This window comes from Triturus cristatus, chromosome 4_2, assembly GCF_964204655.1.
Source record: "Triturus cristatus chromosome 4_2, aTriCri1.1, whole genome shotgun sequence".
In the NCBI taxonomy this organism is placed as follows: domain Eukaryota; kingdom Metazoa; phylum Chordata; class Amphibia; order Caudata; family Salamandridae; genus Triturus; species Triturus cristatus.
In genome coordinates, this window is record NC_140586.1 from 600032736 (window position 1) to 600054320 (window position 21585).

A 21585-nucleotide genomic window follows, 5' to 3' on the forward strand; every position below is an offset into this window, starting at 1 on the left:
TGTTTCAGTCTGCATGTCAGAATTTTTTAATGAAATAGAAGAGGATTTGAGAAGTCACTCAAAATGTGCCCTAATTTTTCTTTCTGCAGCACTAATCATAATTTTTATGGAAAAATGAACCCCCTCATTTTGTTCCCTTTTAAATTAAATGTTTTAAGAGTTACCACTTTAATCCAAGCAAGATGGCTTCAGGTGTGCCATACGTTTATCATAAGTAGGACTGTTAGCGCTCTAGTTGTTCTTTGGAACACTCTGGGAAGCTGCAGTAGAACACAAAGGAATCAACTGACAGTCTCTGCCCTTGTTGGATGTACATGTTTTACTGAGAATGTCAGACTTCATTCTCACATGACTGAGAAAGATAATGTGAATTTACAGAAAATAAGCTCTCAGTTTAGCTTATAGATCACCTTCCAAACCTCTGTGGGAAAAGCATGAGAAAATATTTTTCTCTCAATCATGATATCCCAGCAGAAGGCTTTTTCACATGGTGAAATCACCTTAGAACATACCACAATTCCTAAAATGAGTATGGTACCATCAACAAATGATTTATAATGTAACTATAGTCTTAAAACCTTCTATTAACTGCAATGCTTTTTAATGAGGTGCTATCATGTATATTGGTCCCAAGATGGCTGCCAACACTTCTTGGATGAAGTGCTGACAGCCAATCAGATCTCATGATGAGATGTGTGGTTAGGCTCCGCCCACATATATATATGATTTTACTTTTGATTTTCTCAGGAACTACTGAACAGATTGACACCAGACCTGCAAAAGGCACATCCCTGACCTGAGGACTACCTCTCTGCCAAATTTCAAGTAATTCTGTTCAGCCGTTCGGGCTGTACCTTGGACTAAAGGTCCCTATGGAAAATTACATGGGGAAAATGTGTTTTGGGACCCCCCTTTTTTCTCAGCCCCCGCTTGACGAATCCCCCCGAGACTTTCAGGGTAGGAGCGGAGCGCCCCACCTATTTAGAAAATTTTGCGAGGATTCGTCAACCGGCGCCAAAGTTATTCCAAATAGAATGTTGCGGATTTCCTATGGAAACACGGTTCTAACTATAACTATCTACTGGCGACCGCCAGTAGATAATATATATATATTATCTACTGGCGGTCGCCAGTAGATAGTTATAGTTAGGACCGTGTTTCCATAGGAAATCTGAAAATTCTATTTTGAATAACTTTGGCGCCGGTTGACGAATCTTCGCGACATTTTCAAAACTAATGGGGCGCTCCGCTCAGCTCCTACCCTGAAAGTCTCGGGGGGGTTCGTCAAGCGGGGGCCGAGAAAAAAGGGGGTCCCAAAACGCGTTTTCCCCATGCATTTTCCCATAGGACCTTTAGTCGAAGGTACAGTCCGAACAGCTGAACAGAATTACTTGAAATTTGGCAAAGAGGTAGTCCTCAGGTCAGGGAAGTGCCTTTTGCATATATGGAGTCAATCTGTTCAGTAGTTCCTGAGAAAACTGCAGTTAAAAGCACATAAATATCTATAGCCGCGCACGGTGTGCGCACCCTAACGTGCGCGAGCGTAATTCTGATTGGTGGTTACATGTCAGTCAACATTCGAATCGGTCGAAATCAGGAAGTGTCAGCCACCATTTTGTTTGTTTTGAGTGCGAGAGTGAAAAAGGAAGGTGGCGAACGTGAAAAGGGGGCAGGGTAGAGACTTCCTGACCCCTTAGCCTTTGTCAGGGGGTCCCTGAAGGACCCCGAAGGCAGAAAAAAACATTTTAATTTTATTTAAATAAATCACGCGGAGTGCGCGCACGGTGCGCGCACGGTGAAAAACCATTGAAAAAAACATTTTTTTTTAAGACGTAGTTTATTGTAAAATAAATAAATAAAAAATATTATAATAAATACATAACTTAGCATTTAAAAAAACGTACAAATTCACTGAAAAAACCATAGGTTTCACACACGTTATATTTAGGAATTAGCATTTAAAAAACATTGCAAATTCACTTAAAAAACCATACGTTTCACACATGTTATAGTTAGGAGGACATTTCACTCGTAAAAAACCAATGAAATTCCCCCGTTATTGTTAGTTGAGATAACTATAACTCGCGCGACCGCAACTCTATCACAAGGATGATGTCATCAGTGATGTCATGAGTGATGCCACTGACCATGTCATAATTGATGTAATATGTGACGTCATGAGCAGAGGATTGCGCGAGTTATAGTTATCTCAACTAACTGTCCTGCAAGCTCCTGAAGCGAAAAGCCGGGAGGTAGTTTAAAATTGCTTTTTTTTAGCCTTGTCTGTGTAATATCTCTGTGTTTTTAACAGTCACATATTGCTGCTATTTCGTGCACTCTCCCAACCGAGCCGATTGAGTGCTCACGAGGGATTCAGACACACCGGCGCTGGGTGAGGGGAAGACTGCGGCCACGCCCACCCCCTTCAGGCCACGCCCCCTTTTCCCCGTAGCTTTCAAAGAGCGCGCTGTCCCTCAAGCGCGGCTCGCTGTCCTGCAAGCTCCTGAGGAGAAAAGCCGGGAGGTAGTTTTAAATTGCTTTTTTTTAGCCTTGTCTGTGTAATATCTCTGTGTTTTTAACAGTCACATATTGCTGCTATTTCGTGCACTCTCCCAACCGAGCCGATTGAGTGCTCACGAGGGATTCAGACACACCGGCGCTGGGTGAGGGGAAGACTGCGGCCACGCCCACCCCCTTCAGGCCACGCCCCCTTTTCCCCGTAGCTTTCCAAGAGCGCGCTGTCCCTCAAGCGCGGCTCGCTGTCCTGCAAGCTCCTGAGGCGAAAAGCCGGGAGGTAGTTTAAAATTGCTTTTTTTTAGCCTTGTCTGTGTAATATCTCTGTGTTTTTAACAGTCACATATTGCTGCTATTTCGTGCACTCTCCCAACCGAGCCGATTGAGTGCTCACGAGGGATTCAGACACACCGGCGCTGGGTGAGGGGAAGACTGCGGCCACGCCCACCCCCTTCAGGCCACGCCCCCTTTTCCCCGTAGCTTTCAAAGAGCGCGCTGTCCCTCAAGCGCGGCTCGCTGTCCTGCAAGCTCCTGAGGCGAAAAGCCGGGAGGTAGTTTAAAATTGCTTTTTTTTAGCCTTGTCTGTGTAATATCTCTGTGTTTGTAACAGTCACATATTGCTGCTATTTCGTGCACTCTCCCAACCGAGCCGATTGAGTGCTCACGAGGGATTCAGAGACACCGGCGCTGGGTGAGGGGAAGACTGCGGCCACGCCCACCCCCTTCAGGCCACACCCCCCCACCATAAAAACATGTGCTTCCCCCGGAAGCGCAGCGGACGGGCGCAGCGGGCGTGCCGTTTGCGCGCCGAAGGCGCGCCTAAGGCAAGCCCGTCTGCGCCCGTCCGCGACCGGATCGCGTCCAGCGCCAGCCATGCTGCCTGTGTCCAGTTACACAATCAAAGGACTGTCTGGTCTAGTGCGGAGCTACGGTTACTGAACGCTGCCACTCCTTGTCAGCTACCTGAGCTCAATCTGATAACTCAGGATCTTCCGCCCTACTGCCCATGCTGCCAAAAGTCTCTTGGCATTGTCTCTCCCCAAATAGTATCATCTCAAAAAAAAGTAAGCAAACCATCTTGTAACACCTCCTCTACCCAACTTAGGATCGGTCTACTGAATTGTAGATCCCTGCCCAAGCATGCAGATGATTTATGCTTATTAATAGCTGACTCTAATTGGGACGCCTTATGCCTTACGGAGACTTGGCTTAATGAGGACAATATGGCATCAATTTCGCTAGCAATCCCGCCAGGCTTTAAACTGAGCTCCTCTAATAGAAAGGAAGGCCGAAGAGGTGGTGGAGTGGCTTTCATCTACAACGAGAAATATACATTGCTGTCCTCCACTCCTACTACATTCCCAGGAACAGAGGGGTTACACTTTTGCCTCCAAACTACCACCCAACTGTCTGTTACAGGTCTAATTATCTACAGACCCCCGGACTGCCCGGCATCATCTTTGAGTGAGCTTATGGACTTTATAGTCCTAAACTCTCTAGCCCACCCGCATTATATTGTAGCCGGTGATTTTAATCTTCACGCTGAGAACCCTGATTGCCCTCAGGCTACTCACCTCATCTCAACCCTGCAATCGGCTAATTTAACTCAAGCTATTGCAGGTCCCACGCATCGGGCGGGGCATATGCTGGACCTTTTCTTTTCCAACATACCGAACACAAAAGCTAATTCTCCGATTCCACTGCTCTGGACGGATCATTTCGTAATCACTATGTCCATCTCAATCTCCTCCCAGTCTCAGATCATAGGGAAACGCACCTATATGCGGAGAAAATGGGACAACTTAACAGCGGACACTTTATGCCTGGCACTTCGAGTAAACCCCTTACTCCTTACCTCGGATGTAAACTCCGATGCTGCATCTCTGAATTTGTGGATTGGCAATGCAGTGGACTCTATTGCTCCGGCCAGAATTGCTACGTCGCGCAGAGAATCTCCCTCTGCTCCGTGGTTCTCCCCTGAGCTGATGGCCGAAAAAAGTAAATGCAAAAAGCTGGAGCACCTTTGGCGAGCAAAATATTGCGAATCTGCCAAAACTAGTTATAAAAAAGCCCTCCATGCCTTACATTTATCCATAAAGAAAGCCAAAAAAACCTTCTATGCGACCTCCATCCTGCAGGCGGAGCAATCAAGCAAAGAAGTCTTTAAGATTGTTAAATCTTTCTTTAAACCCAGAGCCATTGAGACAGATATTATTCCATCCATAAGACTCTGTGAAACCATCTCAGACTTCTTTGACACCAAAATATCAAAAGTGTATGATACTTTTACAAATCCCGAGCCGACATCTATGGATGAGCCGGGAGTCTCTGAGCCATCAGCTTCCTCCTTAAATCAATTTCAGCCCATCACCCTCTTCGAAGCATTGATTGAAATAAAAAAATGTAAATCTGGGGCACCTGATGATCCATGCCCACCCAAACTGTGGCAATTAATGTCTGACGCAATTGCAGCTCCCCTTTTACACATATGGAACACGTCCATTACAACTGGCCTGTTCCCGGATTGCTGGAAACAGGCCACTCTTCTTCCGCTGAAAAAAAAACCCCAAGGCGCGCCGGATGATCTGAGTAATCTCCGACCCATCTCTCTTCTAGCAGCCCCTGGCAAAATGCTCGAAAAACTGATCCAACGGCAGCTTAACAGTTTTGATGAAGAAAGTGGTGCCCTACATGAAACTCAGTCCGGCTTTAGGGCCGGCTTTAGCACCGAGACAGCCCTCATTGAGGTTGCCGAGTCGATCAGGTGGTCCTTAGATTCAGGGGCATCAGCCATGCTGGTGCTCCTGGATCTATCCGCTGCGTTTGACACGGTAGATCACAGCAGACTGCTGCTTCGACTTAGGGACATCGGCCTTGGAGATAAAGCACTTAACTGGCTACACTCCTATCTCACAGATCGGTCCCAGAAAGTGGCTCTGGGCCCCTTTTCTTCTGAACCTAAAGGCCTCTGGTGTGGTGTCCCACAGGGGTCGGCACTCAGCCCTCTGCTGTTCAATGTCTATCTGGCCCCTCTTTTCACTCTGATTGCTAAATGGGGGGTCAAGGCAATATCAGACGCGGATGACACTCAATTAGTCTTTCCCTATTCAGATACGTCAGAGGCAGCTTTTAGTAAAATCAGGGGCTGTCTTCGAGATGTGGCCAAATGGATGAACACCAATAAACTCAAAATGAATGCTAGTAAAACAGAGGTGTTATTCTTTGGTAATCTCAAACACCCCCCTCCGGATCTATGGTGGCCTACAGAAATGGGTCCTGCTCCATCTCCCGGTAACCATGTAAAAAATCTAGGAGTAAGATGGGATGAGAATTTGTCCTTCTTGCCACACATACAACAGCTTACCGCTGGCTGCCTGCACAAACTTAGAAATTTGCGAAATCTTCTGCCCCTGTTCCCAGTCGAGTGTCGAAAAACAGTCGTTCATGCAACAATCACATCTCGACTTGACTATTCTAATGGCCTCTTTCTTGGCCTGCCCAAATATGCGCTGCAACGCTTACAGATCGTGCAGAATGCGGCTGCGAGACTGATAAAACGTGTCCCTTTCAGGCAGCATATCTCTCCGCATCTGCACGAGCTGCACTGGTTGCCAGTGGCAAGCAGGATTAAGTTCAAGGTGCTCACCTTGGCTTTCAGAGCACTAAAAGGTACGTGCCCCAACTATCTAAAACTTCGACTTTCCCGCTATCACCAAACACGAGAGCTGCGCTCAAACTCTTTGCTCAAGCTTACTACTCCACGTGCGAGAAAAGCGAGAATTGGTGGCAGGTCCTTTTCTGTCGGCACGGCTAAATTATGGAATATTCTGCCCCCTGCCATTCAATCTGCCACGACAGAAGCTAGTTTTAGGAAGCTCCTAAAAACTTGGCTCTTTAGGCAATATTCTTGATCCCCCCCTGACTACTCACCTTAGGCTGTAGGACTCGCTAGCACCGGGACACCTCTCTGGAGGTAGCTGTTCGCGCTCTACAAATATCTGTATTATTAGTATTATTATTATTAACTATAACGGGGGAATTTCATTGGTTTTTTACGAGTGAAATGTCCTCCTAACTATAACATGTGTGAAACCTATGGTTTTTTAAGTGAATATATATATTTATATATATATATATATGCATGCAATCAGGCCTGTCTTGCATTTAACATGTATTATTACTGTACGAAAGCCCTGATAAACACAACAGGAGCTTGGATAGCAAATAACTCCCACCCTAAATATATGAATGTCTCCCAATCTTTGTTGGATTTGCGTGGAATAGTAAATTTGCAACCCCACCTCCCACCAGATATATTTATTTACCACAAATCCTTTTGGGATTGGATTTAGAGTAGTAAAAATCCCCCCCCCCCAAATATAGCCACTAACCCAAAGTTTGTGGCAATGGAGTTAATCTATTACACCTGACCCCAAAATACATGTAATTTACACAAACTTTTGTGGGACAGGAATTGGAATAGAAAATATGTCCCTCTCTAATATAAGTGTTCTACCCTATGTAGGTGGGATTGGAGTTAGGATAAAAAGTCTAACTTCCTCAGATATGTGCCTTTCCTCAGTTTTTGTGGAATTGGAGTTATAATAATAACTCTGACCCCACATACATATACATTGTCTCCAATATGTGTTAGAATTAAGTTAGAACAGTACATTTGACCCATTATTTATGACATTGAAGTTAGAATATCAAAACTGAACTTCCCCAAATATATGCATTTTTTTCAATGTTTGTTTCCTTGGGTCTATAATAGCAAATCATATCTTCACATCATTTTTTTTAATGTTGATACTATTGTAATTAATATATTTAAAATTAGCATTACTCATTTTATTTTGCATTCTGTTGTTCTTAGAAACTAATATTCTTTTTATGTTTCTGTATTTTTATAGAATGATCAAAAGTGTAGATATGTAATAATTAATTTTTCGAATTACATTAAGGTGCCGATTCTGATCCGTTAAAAATATTCCCCGTACGAATCGTATCCGGATTTTTTTACGTACGAATCGTACAAGTCCCGTACAAACTGGCAAGTACGATTCGTATGTTAAAAAATCCATACGAATCGCATTGGGAAAATTCCCCGACATATCCTCGGGTCGGAAAAAGTGTCCGACACGTCCCTGGACAGTTTTACGTACGACTCGGGAAACTGAAGTCTGAGCACGCAAGTACGATCCGTTCCGTCCGTCCGAATGCACAACCGTATGGAAAAAACACCGTACGGAGTGAACTCCCATAGCAACTATGGAGACATCCACACATGTGCCCGCATATGCCCCGAACACCCCCTCAGCCCACCCCCCCATGTACGTGCCGTACCCCCACCCCGCCCCTGTAGGTACGGAGCATACCCCCACCCCGTAGGTACGGAGCGTACCCCCACCCCCATATGTACGGTACGTACCCCCAGCGCGTAGCGCTGGGGGTTCGCACCGTACATACGGGGGGTGGGGGTACGCACCGTACATACGGGGGTGGGGGTACGCACCGTACATACGGGGGTGGGGGTACACACCGTACATACGGGGGTGGGGGTACGCACCGTACATACGGGGGGTGGGGGTACGCTCCGTACCTACGGGGGTGGGGGTACGGTGCGTACAGGTATGGGTGCTGGGGTACGGCACGGACATGGGGGGCTGGGGGTATGGTGCGGACGTGTAGGGATGGGGGTACGGTGCGTACCGGGCCCCCTTTTCGCCTTTGCCTGTCCTCGTAAATATGGAGCAGTAACATGCCCCACCGGTATGACACAAAGAGTGACAAACCGTCGGCGCAAGGGGCTTATAAATGTGCGCCTTAGAATCTTTTCAGTACAGTTCAATGTTATCCTATGTGGAAAACAATATTGTGGTTAAATAGGTAAATAATGCACTTACAAATCCTTCTGGACCAAATGTCAGCAAAGGGCAAGGGGCAGGTGAGTACCACATCTGCACCACCAGTGGCACAGGGGCAGCTGGGTGCAGAGGCCAAAATCGAAGTTCGGCCCAAAGCTTTTCAATGGCGACTGGGAGCACCTTGAGCCACATTGCTTGCAGGTAACTAGATCGGTTGCAGGGGCCAAGCTTTTGGAGTCAGCTTAAGCACAAGGGGGGCCACAAAGCAGCACCAACCATTCACCGCCAGAGGCACAGGGGTCGCAGGGTGCAATTTCGACTATGACACCCAATGCTTTTCACTGAAAATTCTTATTATGGCAAACAGGCTGCAGGCGTGGCAGATGTAGGGTCTCTAAGGGGAACCATTGCTTCAACTCACTAAGGCCAAGTGGCTTTGGGTGCAGGGGTGTCATTCAATGTGGGAGTTGTCTTACCAAAGCTGGTCACAGTTGGGGGGGAGCCTCAGGATTCAGACAGCAAGCGCCGCTGTGGAGAACAGTAGAGGTCAGCCAATGCTGGACACAAGGTCAGGATCGCTGGGGAGACTTCACTGCACAGGTGAGCCACTCAGACTCGGTCCGTGGGTATCGGGTGACGAGTTGGCACGGATCACGGTTCCAGCTAGATCCAGAGCCCTTGGAGATGGTTTCTTCTGGACAGGTCCACTGTACACTGGAGATTTGAGTCTTTTTCAAAGGAAGCAGTCCTCTCAGGGTTTTCAGAGGTTTGCAGATGCTGGAGACAGACAGGTAGGGCTGGAGCCATAGCTTTCATCGTCTTCAGTTTTCTCGACAGGAATGTCTTCTCGCTTTTTAGGTCATCACAGATCTAGTTTCTAGGTCTGGGGGAGCCGCCTAAATACTAGATTCAGGGTCTTTTTAGGGGAGTAGCAGGTAGGGCCAATGGACATCCTACCTGGGGTGACTACACCCTCCAATATGCCACCCTCCTATGGAAGGGGGCATATACCTAGCTCTGATTAGAGGGGTCCCCCCATCTTCAAAATGATGGGTACTTAAAGATGTGCTTTACCTCGGCACCCCCACCTTAGGGGTGGAGTTGGAAAAGGTGAGTACACCTCCTATTCTCCTGAGTTTTCCTGCTGCTTTCCCTCCCAAAGTGGGGGTATAAATCAGGGGCTGCCATCTGCTGCTAGCAGCAGAGCCTGGGGGTTGCATTACAAAGGCTGTTTGGCAGGGATCCTGTATACTACAATTGAAACCACATCAAAACCAGGCAAAAAGTGGGGGCTAACCATGCAAAAGGAGCACTTTCACAATATGTTTAAACATACATAAGCATTTTAAAATTATTTTTACAATTATTTTTAAAAAATATAAAGGGGCCTATTCAGAAACTGTATTTTGTAATACATTAACTACTACTAACCCTATTCACATACCTCTGTGCAGAAGTCTCCACCTTCACTTCTCCTATCTTTTATGTGCAGAGATCTCCAAATGACTTCGAAGATCTCTGCGCATGAAAGTATATGTTTTAACAGTAACAATGGGTGGAACAGAGAAGAGTGGCAGGAAAAAAAAAAAATACTTCCCACTAAAAAAAAGAGGTTGAGGGAGGATTAAGATGGGGTTAAGGGAAAGATAGGGAAGGATTTAGGAAGAAACATGCGAGCATCTACAAAAAAATACCCCTCTTCCTATTCACAAACTGCCTTTCGATAGTAACTGCAGTCATAAAGGACCCAAACAGTCATAAATGTACTATAGATCTGAGCTGGATTGGGTTTAGCACCGTACAAGGCCACTCACATGTACTGCAACACCCATAAAAACATAATGAAGGTAGGTACTTAAAATAAAACCCCATAGGAAATAAAGTTAAATAAATGAAATGATTTAAACTGTTTCAAAATATAATTAAATTTTATTTAATGTTAACATTAATTCTAAAAATAAAACATAATTAGAAATCTACTTTGAAATAGCTTACCAACTTTTTAAATATAAAAATGAATGCAATATTATTATTTGTTATAAATAATTACAATACTGTAATGAATGCCACATAACTTTTTAGTACTTTTAAATTCATAAAAAAAAAACCTTAGGTGGAATTTCTTTATTATTAAACTTCAGATTTTATTTTAAATTCAATATATTTAAAATATTTATATTTAAAATTAAGCTAATAATGCTGTAACATTTGATGTTATTCTACCCCTGTGCTCTCGCAAGAGTCCTGCAAGACAAACAAAGTTGAAAAAGGTAGCATGTGGAGAGGGGGAGGTTCCACACTAATAGGGGCTTGACCGGCACAAGTTATAGTTAGCTCAGTAAACTGTAACTGGTGGATTTCAGTTTTTTTTTTGTTTTTAAACAGTTTTTATCCCAATTCCACCCCTAAATATGTCACTTCATCCTTTGTTTTTTTTCTGTGAAATTCTATTTTTTTAACATAATCTAGGATCCTATTACCATACCTTTTGGACTTGGCCCTTTTTCGCAGGGTCTCCCCCAGATTTTGCCTTGTGAATCTGAACCCATTTTTGTTGGCATTAGGACTCTGTGAATTTGTTCCCAGCTCACCAGTGGTAAAGCGTTTTCTCTCTTTAAACATGTTACTATTAACATCTACCTAATGGTACATCCCTAGTATATGGTACTACATGTAGCCAGGTTCTGTAAATTAAATTCTACTAGTGGGCCTGCAGCACTCATTGTGCCACCCTCTGAGTAGCCTTTTAAAACATTTCTTAGGCTTGCCACTGAAGCCTGATTTGCAGGCTTTAAACTGCCATTTCCACCTGGCAATGCCATGCCTAAACCTTCCTTTCTAATATATATAAGTCACCCCTAAAGCAGGCCCTCAAGGTTCATAGGGCAGGGAGCATTATGTTTAAAATGTAGGACATGTGGGTTTAAGGTTTACATGCCATAGCTGTGATAAACTTATAAAGTCATTTTTCAGTGTAGTAAGGCCTATGTCTCCCATTGACTAACACTTTTACATGTCATAAGTTCTAACTTTGATTGCGAACAGATAGGAATGTGCTGTTTAAACTCATATAAATTGTAATTTATTATACTCTTTAATGGTAAATTTGGATTTTAAGTCACAGTTCTGCAAATCCCACTTTTAGAAAATTGGCTTTTTCTTGTCTTACTATTTCTGCCTTCTGCCAGTGTCCTGGTCACATGATTGTGAGTCACTCTGCTGGGGTTTGGGTATTCCTCCCAGACAGTGCTACAAAATGGGACTACGTCTGGGCAGGATGGGTGGAGGTGAAGCTGTGTCTTGTCCGACTTTTTCTTCAAAGTATTTGCCTCCAGCACACAGAGGAACCTAAATCAAGCCTTTTGTCACCCCAGACTTCTTTAAACATGACAGGAGAAGGGAAGAACTTCCCAGGACCAGATGTGAGGGTAGAATAGGGAATCCCCCACTTCAAAGGCTGACACCAGGTATAAATATTGGACCTCCAATGCCACTCATCAGTATACTCCTGGACATTAAAGAAGAGTTCCTGATCCCCAAGAGGTGCTTCAGTAGGTCCGTGACCCTTGGCTGGCATCCGTTGAGTTCCATTGGTGAAGAAAGGTGAAATCTTGAAGTTTGGGGCTCTTCGCGAACGGACCTGTTTGTCCTGAGACTCTGCCACACGTAATGATCACCAATGTGAAGTTGCAGTGAATCAGATTGTTTGTGCTACAGTGATCGCTAGCAAGGCGAGATCTCCACTTCATGCTACAGCAACAACAGCCCACAGTGATTGCCAATGAGAAGCTCTAGCAACAACCAACCATGATGCCTGACAGACTTTTATGCTCTACAGAGACGATAGCCCATGCCCTCTGGCCTGCTCTTCATGCTACAGCGACAACCATCCACAAAGCTCTACTCACTCCTCCCCCGCATTGTAACTCAAACTATAAAAATATAGGTATGCTATTAGAAAAAGGGTTTTCCCCCTAGAATGCTGTATTGCTATCTCCAGCAAAAGCTTGCTCTAATTGTCTGCCTGCAATACAAACATAAATGTTTAAGGCATAATTAGGCTGGGTAAGGATATCCTGACCCCCAGGCCCTGTGGGAAACCCCACACCATGCACAGTCAAAGCCCATGCACATCGGGGGTTGGCCACCCACTTCTGGTAAATTGAACAAAAGTAGCACCTCACACAAGCTCCTCAGAACAAATCTGAACCTGAAGGAGAAAAGATGAGTACTTGACCTCTGGCCTGTGACCTGTTAGAGACACAAAGAGCTGGCCCTACCCCATTTGTATCCATGACTAACAAGTGGACTCCAAGGGTCAACTGGCTGGCCTCCTGTGTGGCTAGGGAGGCATGTAAAGTTGCAATAGGTTTCTTCCTGATGTGACAAGATGACCAGTCGCCTGTGAACCTTGAACAGACTCTGCTGTTTACCTCTCATGGAGTGGGTCCTGGACCTTATGTGTTGTCACTGAGGTATCTGGCTTCAGTGTGACCGGCCAAGCTTCAGGTCAGGGGAGTGGAGAACATTGCCTCAGCTATTTTGATGGCCTATCGTCCATCAAATTTAGACATGCCTATATGTTCAAATAAACACCCATCATGACAGTGCCCTGCACTGTGCATAACGCTTGGTGGACAGCCACCATCGGTTTAAATTGCAGCTCACCAAGATTTAAACTGTTTTGTTTTTCAGAAACAAATTCCCAAAGCTGGAGAACTTTTCTGGAAAGCAAAAAATAATGACCTCCACACCAGGGAAGTATTGTACCATGGTGTAGAGGTAAATGTTCTTTTTTTATGTCTTTTTCCTGGTGGTGAACGGAGAGAGGAAAAAAGGCATTACAACACTCATCCTAAATAGGGAACGTGGGCTAATGTCACCCCATGATGTTTTCTTCTGATGGACCCTATGCTGCCAGGCTGTTGAAGGAAGCTTTTTGTTGATGGAGTTGAAAAGGGCGGCATCTACAAGAAACTTAAGGCTGGTCTATCTCTAAATGAGGTGGAAGATACAAGGGTTAGGTGGACAGGGTACTCCATTGCCCCCACAACCAAGTGCCTTGTCTGCTAAACTCTAAATCAGGTCCTAAGTCAGGAGGTAAAATCTTTGACCACGAAGACCTGCTTGGTGCATCAAAACTGTGTGCCATTGCGGTCAGCCTGAAATTGTACTTAGGTATGACCCAACTCTGAGTGTGAACAGTGACTTCAGATTGGTGCTTACTTTTTCTTGACATTTTTGCCTTAAAAGTTGAAACATTCATATATCTGGTATTTTACCTATTTTGGTGTCATTTTTCTTTTGAATAGTTTCTTAATTTTTTCAAACTGGTTGTTTGATTCTTATTGTGTTGTTTTTTTTTCTTTGTCATTGTTTTGGTACTGCTAAATGCTTTACATATTTTCTTAACCCCTTCGCTGCGGCGCGAATTCCGCCGCAGCGCTGGGGGGGTTTGGGGGGCTCGCGGCGCCGCTATGCTCATGACGGAGCCACGCCGTCATGAGTCACGGGCGAGCTGTGCTCATGACGGCGTGGTTCCGTTATGACTCCACCCACTTGCGCTAATCGCCTGCAATTAGCGCCGCGTGGGCGGAGCGGCCGCCAACGGCCGCAGCATGACGGAACCACTCCGTCATGAGCACACGGCGCCCATGGCTCATGACGGAGTGGTTCCGTCAAGGGCATGCAAGGGGTTAAGTTAATGCTGCCTGCTTCGTGCTTCGAGCTATAGCTACTAGGGTTCATCACCAGGTGTAAATTATTGATATTATTGTTTTAATCTGACAACATTTTTGGACTTATTACTTGTGGTGGACTTAAAGCCACCTCAACTAATAACACATTTTTACACTACCACCTATAATAAAAGTAACAATAATAATAGTAATAATAATAAGAAGAATGTTTTTGTATACTGCTTAATATTGTAGTTTGTGCCATGGCTATGCCCTGTAAATAAGAGATTCTTCTGTTATTTAATTGAATGACACTCAGTTTATTACTTCTGAAGGACGAGAAGCTTATTTTGGTCTTACTGTGAATGAAAGTTCTGAAGATCACAAAAGATGGCAGTAACATAAGCATAACTCGCCATATCATCGTGAGAGATCTGGTGTATTAAGTGATACTTATCATGCTGATAAAATCTGTCTCCACGGGGATCAGAATTTATAAGGTGTGAGAACTATTATCTATTACACGGTTTTGGGGAATAACAAATTAATGTTGATGCTTAGTGCAAAGTATGCAGGTCTCAGTAATTGCTCTTCATTTTTTGACTTGTTGAAAGTTAAGTCTGAGAGATGGACATTATCTCATCTGGTAATCAAAGAGTGTGATAAAGTTTGCATTATGCATTACTCATAATTCTGAACCGAGGGAAATGGGTTTGTGCATGATTTGGAAGTAAATTGCCCACTCGTAATGAGCAGCATACACTGATTGCTGGTTCTGTCGAGCAAGGCAGAATGACTTTTAAACTTTTTCTTTGTGCTGACCACTAGGAAAAACCAATTAATGGTATGTAGTCAACATTGAATATCATACAGACACAAAAAACGCTAAGACTAATGTTATAGACTCAAAAAGTGATTGATATATTATCAATCATATATCGTATAGCACACTACATATACAAATATATAAAAGCACAAGACAGTTCAACAACATATATATTTTTTTTTTACGTACATAAATAAGTGCCAATAATCAACATAAACCAAACGTTTAACATTTACAATACACATAGAAAACATTTTCATTTGCCATCCGTAGCGACTTAGCATATATATTAACACATATAGCCTTACTATTGAGCACCAATATGTTAAGTGCTAGGAACGAATGCCTGATCTGTACGTCGATGTTTTGACCCCTAGTCAAAGAGTGTAAATGATAAACATCTCCATGGGTCTTCTTCAGGACTGTGGATATATTTCAAGGTAGCCTTTGTATTGGCCTTGTGATTACTAAAGGTAGTGGAGGGCTCATAAAAGATTCAGAAAATCCTACATTGGTACCTGTGTGGCAGTCCAAAATAGGTCAAACTTTCCTGTAGAGCCTCAACCGAGGGTAACTTATTAGAGATCCATGACTCAGGACCACAAACCCTTATCTTGCTGATTATCAATGTGTTTCAAAAGTCCTCTCAATATTTCTTAATCAGGTGGTTTGCGATTCCCTGTCTAACTTGGAATTATGGGAAAAATGCACCACATTTTTTTATGTTGATTATATGCCACTTATTTTTGTATTAAATGATATATGGTGTTGAACTGTATTGTGCTTTTATATATTAGTATATGTAGTGTGCAATACGATGTATGACTGATAATATATGGATCACTATTTGAGTCTATAGCATCATTCTTAGCGTTGTATGTGTCTGTATGGTATTCATTGTTGACTAAATACCATTGATTGTTTTTTCCGAGTTATCAGGACAAAGAAAAAGTTTAAAAGTAATTCTGCCTTGCTCGACAGAACCAGCCATCAGTATACACTGTTCTAGTCCCCCAGGTTCTGTGAGATATGGGTTACCCCATTAATCTTTAACCCCTTCGACGCCCATGACGGAACGGTTCCGTCATGCACGTCGGTTGGGCTGTGCTTATGACGGAACCATTCCATCATGGCCCCGCCCGCGCTCAGAACCTTCAGCGTGGCGCGGAAATCGGCGCCGCGCTGAAGGGGTTAATGGTCCACTCGTAATGAGGGCCTAAGAGTAGCAAACAACCTCACACAAAACAACACATAAAATAATCACAATATCCATATCTGCTACATCACATCTCAAACCTTCATGACCACTATAAAGAAAACAGGAAATGTTAAATTAATCCGCTAAAACATAGTGGTGGTGTGGTTGTGTGCGTGTGCATGCACAAACACACAGACATAAAGGAGTGTGTATGTTTGTGCGTCCGCAGAAACAGAACCGGCGGGAGAGCTTTCTCCTACATCGCAGCCAAGACCTGGAACGAGCTCCCGGTCAACATCAGACGCTCCCCAACCCTCCATACGTTCAGGAAGGACCTCAAGACCTGGCTCTTCGACTGACCCGGATCTGCTCCCCCCCCCCCAGCACCTTGAGACCGTCACGGGTGAGTAGTGCGCTATATAAACCACTGATTGATTGATTGATTGATTGATTGATTGATTGATTGATTGATTGATACACATGCCCCCACAATATGAATATTTCCTACAGGGAGAGTCATGGATTCATGCCCACCTACATATGTTTAATTTGGATAAATTATCACTTCTGGCAAATGACTCTACAGCCATGTCCACTGCAAAAGCACCAAATAAATAAAATATTCCGGAATTATGAGTTCATGCTCAAGAAAGGGAGCACTCAAGATGGCATTTTTGCCAAACACTCATTTCACGTATCATCTCACAAATTCACAGTCTGGAAAATGACACTCGGTAACACTGCGACAAAACAAAATAAGCAGGGGGCATATCAACAAAGGCTTTATCTCTGCTTTTTTGGCTTTAAAAGCCAAAAAAGCAGAGATAAAACTAGCACCCTATCAACAATAAGGTGCTAACATGCAAATTTGCATGTTAGCACCCTTTTACACTAAGCTTCCCCTTGCATCTCTAATGAGATGCAAAGGGGGCGTTCCAGACTAAAATAATAGGAGAAATGTCGCTAAGCGACATTTCTCCTATTATCAAGAATATCGCTAACCCTGTTAGAGACAAAAAAAGCAGCGCTAACCGCGGTTAACGCTGCTTTTTTACGTCTGGTATTTTTCTGACTTAGCCATGATATACTATGGAAGGAGGATATCATGGCTAAGTTTGTCTGTCCCTATCAACAAGCTAACGTGAGATTATCGCTGGGTTTCCAGCGATAATCTCACGTTAGCCACTTAGCGTGAGGATTTGTATCGCTATTGAGATAGCGTTGCTAATATCGCCGGTTGTTGTTGATATGCCCCCAGATGCGCAGATGTTAAAACAAAATCGAAGTCTAAAGAATAGAGGACGGCAGAACATCTTACCTTAGTATGCTCACGAAAAATCCTGCTTTGCATAAACTCTGCCAGGTGTGAAGGAGACTGTTCTAAAACCTATCTGTGTTGCACTGTCCTAATTTAGATATTTTAAGATCTCTATATTGCAGCATGTGTTTTCGATGCTTTGGACAATGCTCTGTATACTTTGAAGAGAGTGGTTCGAATCTAAACTTCCTAAAAGCAATCATAGCTTGTGAGCATGCCTATGCAAGGCGGGAGGGCTGCTTCTGTGTCCTCCGTGTCACAGATTTTCTCCAAGGACTTCGACAAACTCTTTCTTTGAACTGAACGGTGTCCTTTGAAGCTTGCAATTTAACTGAACGCTGAGGTGAAAATATATCTATTACGATTTGCAAGACATTCAGAAGCTGAGAGGGCTGCAGGTTGAAAACTAGAATATATAGAAGCGCTATTTTAAATAGAGCCCCGTTTATCCTCAGTTCTTGACAATTCGGCGTTTCCACATCTCATTAGACTTTCCCTAACCCAAGGACGCCCACCTGTGATCCGAATGAACCAGTCCAGCCCAGCCCTGCTAAGAAGTGAGATATGGCGCAGATTAAACCCGAAGCACGCTTCCAATCTCTAACACTGGCAATACGTGGCTGAGATATTGCCTTTGTGAAATCTCTCGTTACGGCTGCTGTGTTTACGTTGTTAGTGAAATACGTAGTTGGACAGAATCATAGACTCCTGGCTAAATGGGAACACGAGGTCCCACTAATAAACTCCCTTGCAAGGATGTTGATATATTTCACAGTTCCATAACCATACAAACGGAACAGCTGCCGAGTTACCTCGTTTATGCTTCAATAAAACACTGGTACAGTAAGTGCGGCCGTCTGCGCGGCCGCGTTCATCATTACGCAAGGCCGGGCGTACAGCACCCCGGCTGTACCACAAACAGCGTTAGCATACATAACCGGAAATCCCTCATCACCAACAAAACATTAGAATTAATTATTCACCATTTCAGAACAATGCAACTCCACCATTCCGAGAACACTTTACCTGGTTTTAGGTGGGCGAATGGGACTTCACCTGTTAGCAATTCCCAGAGACACAGCGCGTAGCTGAATACATCAGCTTTTATGGTGTATCGCGTGCACTGACTGAAAACTTCCGGTGCCATCCAGCGCAGGTTCTGCACAAGGAAAAGGAGGGAGACATATCAGCGGAATCGTTTACGCCTGTATGAAGTAAACATCAAGCAGTAATGTCACCTGCATACCTTACAGCCACAGAGCATTATTTGCCTATATTGCATGAACATTGACATTTCTATTACATTTTCTACTGTGCAGTGGTTGCACCGCAGAAATAGGATTTTTTTTTTCTGTGAGGCAGGGCAGACCGTACAGCAGTTGAACAGAGCCTCTGCGGTGTGAGGTGCATGCAAATGTATCCTACGAACGAGGAATAGTCACAAAGTGGGATTTATTGCACAATGGACCCTGGTGCTATTAATATGTACAATCTATAATGATTAGCAGATACAAACGTTATACGTTTTATTTATTATTAATCTTATTTTGATATCGCCACATTTTTCTGGTTGAGAGAAGATTGCTTAATATCCGTACAGAAAATGTACACTTTATAGGGGAAGTTCTACCCAATAATTTATTGAGCATTCACTGACACACAATATAACATCTCGGAATAATATTTTTTTGCAATGAGTCTTCCGCCCCTTGTTTCCATTCCGATGAGAGTTAAAGGTTGGCAGCCGACACCTTTCTCCCTCCTCTCTAGTCTCTCACGCCTCCCAAGTGAGCAGGTTAACACCGAATATGTCATGGTACTCCATCCATAGACATACCCATAGACAACCTAGACATATACCATAGATAACCCAGACATATACCATAGGCAGCCTTGCATTCACCATCACTGCTGTTGCCTGACCGCATTGTCCTGAAGAGATCCATGGATTGTTTCTTTAATGGACCCAAACATTGCTAAATGCTCCATATGAAGAATCCCCATAATACATTCCATGGATTGAGCCACTGTGATAGGCTGATATGCCCTCCCATTGCAAAACCAGTCTAGTGTGAAAAAGTGGCACTCTGCACACACACGTTTTACTCACACCCACTGTTCACCGTGAACTGTGCCGCCTGCACTATAAAATGAAGTATTACATGTCAAGTGAATATAATGAATATGCATTTCTGATAGGGTGACATACTGGCATTGGTGCAAATTCAGGACGGTGAGTGTAAAAATTCAGGACAAAGGGTCAAAATTCAGGACACAAATTCAGGACAGGAGGTCAAAATTCAGGACAAAACTTCAGGACAATAGGTAAGTTTTATAGACACATCAGAGGAGGCAGCGCAATAGTATATAAGTAAGCCCATCCATATCCAAACATATTCAACCATTTGCAAACCTATCCATCATGTCTCCTTCCATCTATCATTTCACTTATCCATCCTTCATCCATCCTTTCACTCATCTATCCATTATCCATCCACCCTTTCACCCTATCCATCTGTACACTCATCCATCCACTCTTCTACCCATCAATCCATTCACTCATCCATCCAGCCATTTACCCTTTCACCCATCCAGCCATGCTTTCACTTACTCATCCATCCATCCACCCAGTCACTCATCCTTCAACCCATCCACCCTTTCAGTCATCCATCCATCCTCCCTTTCTCTCTCCATTGACCCTTTCACTAAGCTATCCATCCTTCCATCCACCCACCCATCTACTCATCCACTCATGAATCCATCCATTGACCCTATCACTCATCCATCCTTTCTCTCATCCATTTATCCTTTCACTCCTTCACTCATCTATTCATCCTTTTGTCCATCTACCCTCCCTTTCACTCACTCATCCATGCTTACATCCACCCTTTCACTCATCCGTCCATCCATTCACCCTTGCACTTACCAATTCATCAATCCATCCATCATTTCACTCATCCATCCACCTTTTCACTCATCCACCTTTTCACTCATCCATCCTTTCACTCATCCATCCACCCTTTTATCCATCCAGCTACCCTTCCACCCATACATCCAGCTATTTACCTTTTCTCTCATCCATCCTTCTACTCACTCATCAATCATCCATCCTCTCTAATTATCCATCTATTCAATCTTTCATTCATCCATTCACCAATTCACTAATTCATCCAGCCATCCACCCATCTCTTCACTTACTCACTCACCCACTTTTTCATATTAATTTTGAGCTGAGCCTTTTTGAGAAGAAGCCCATCAAGAACTTCACCCTCGCATTAGGAGCCATTCCAGGACTGGGACAGAAGCCACCCAGGGCGGAGACGGGATCCACCACAGGGGGGGACAGGAGCCATCACAGGCAGGGGGGGGGACAGGAGCCACCACATGGGGGACAGAAGCCATCACTGGGGGGAAGCAGGAGCCATCACAGGTGGGGGAACAGGATCCACCAGGGTGGGCACAGGGGTGAGCATGCAGTATTCTAGTATCATCTTGGTCTCTTCCAGGGTGGGGTAGGGCTCCTCACCCCCTCCTGGACAAGACAACAAGACGACAGGCTCTCTTTCTAAAATGTTAGTTTTGCCATCCCCCACTTTGATGTGTAGTACTTAAAGGAGATACTCCAAGAGAACTGATTTAACTGATTGTCCTCCATACTTTGTTAATCAGTGTGGGTGCGATTGTGCCATTTCTTTATTTTATTACATAATAAACTGCATGTTTGCAGAACCGAGGTTTGCTTACAATTTAGTGACTGTAATTAATCTCTGTGAAGAGAACCTCATGCTGCCTCGGTGTAATCAGAGCCGGTTCTAGGATGTTTGGGGCCCTGGGCAGAAAGATAATGTGTGAGCCCCCTCTAAATTGCAGAGACATGACGCATTCAGGGCTGTTTGCATCTGAATGGATGCCCCTGCTCCTGAAGCTGCAGCCCCTCCCTCTCAGTCACCTTCAAGCACCTCTTAACAGCTCATCAAGGGCTGAAGGTGCGAGGGTTGCCATCCCGCTGTGCCTCTCCAATGCTGCTGGGTATCTGAGCTTTGGTGCTGCATCGGAGTCTGTTACACCCGACCTCAACAGCATCGGAGGCAAGAAGGGGGGTGGGTGGAAGTTGTGCCGGCTGTAGGGTGGTGCGTTCGGTGCCCGGTTAAAATTACGGACAAATGGCGTCCGTTAAAGAATCC

The 21585-nt window shown here is 44.2% G+C and overlaps 1 protein-coding gene across 1 annotated transcript in view; it reads right to left on the minus strand.

The window, feature by feature from the left end:
- Window positions 1-21585, minus strand: part of TNNI3K (TNNI3 interacting kinase) — a 2902528-nt gene that overhangs the window by 1057816 nt on the left and 1823127 nt on the right. The window contains exon 20 of the mRNA XM_085600138.1: window positions 18428-18560. Coding sequence (XP_085456264.1) covers window positions 18428-18560 — 133 coding nt within the window. The remainder of the gene's footprint in view (window positions 1-18427; window positions 18561-21585) is intronic.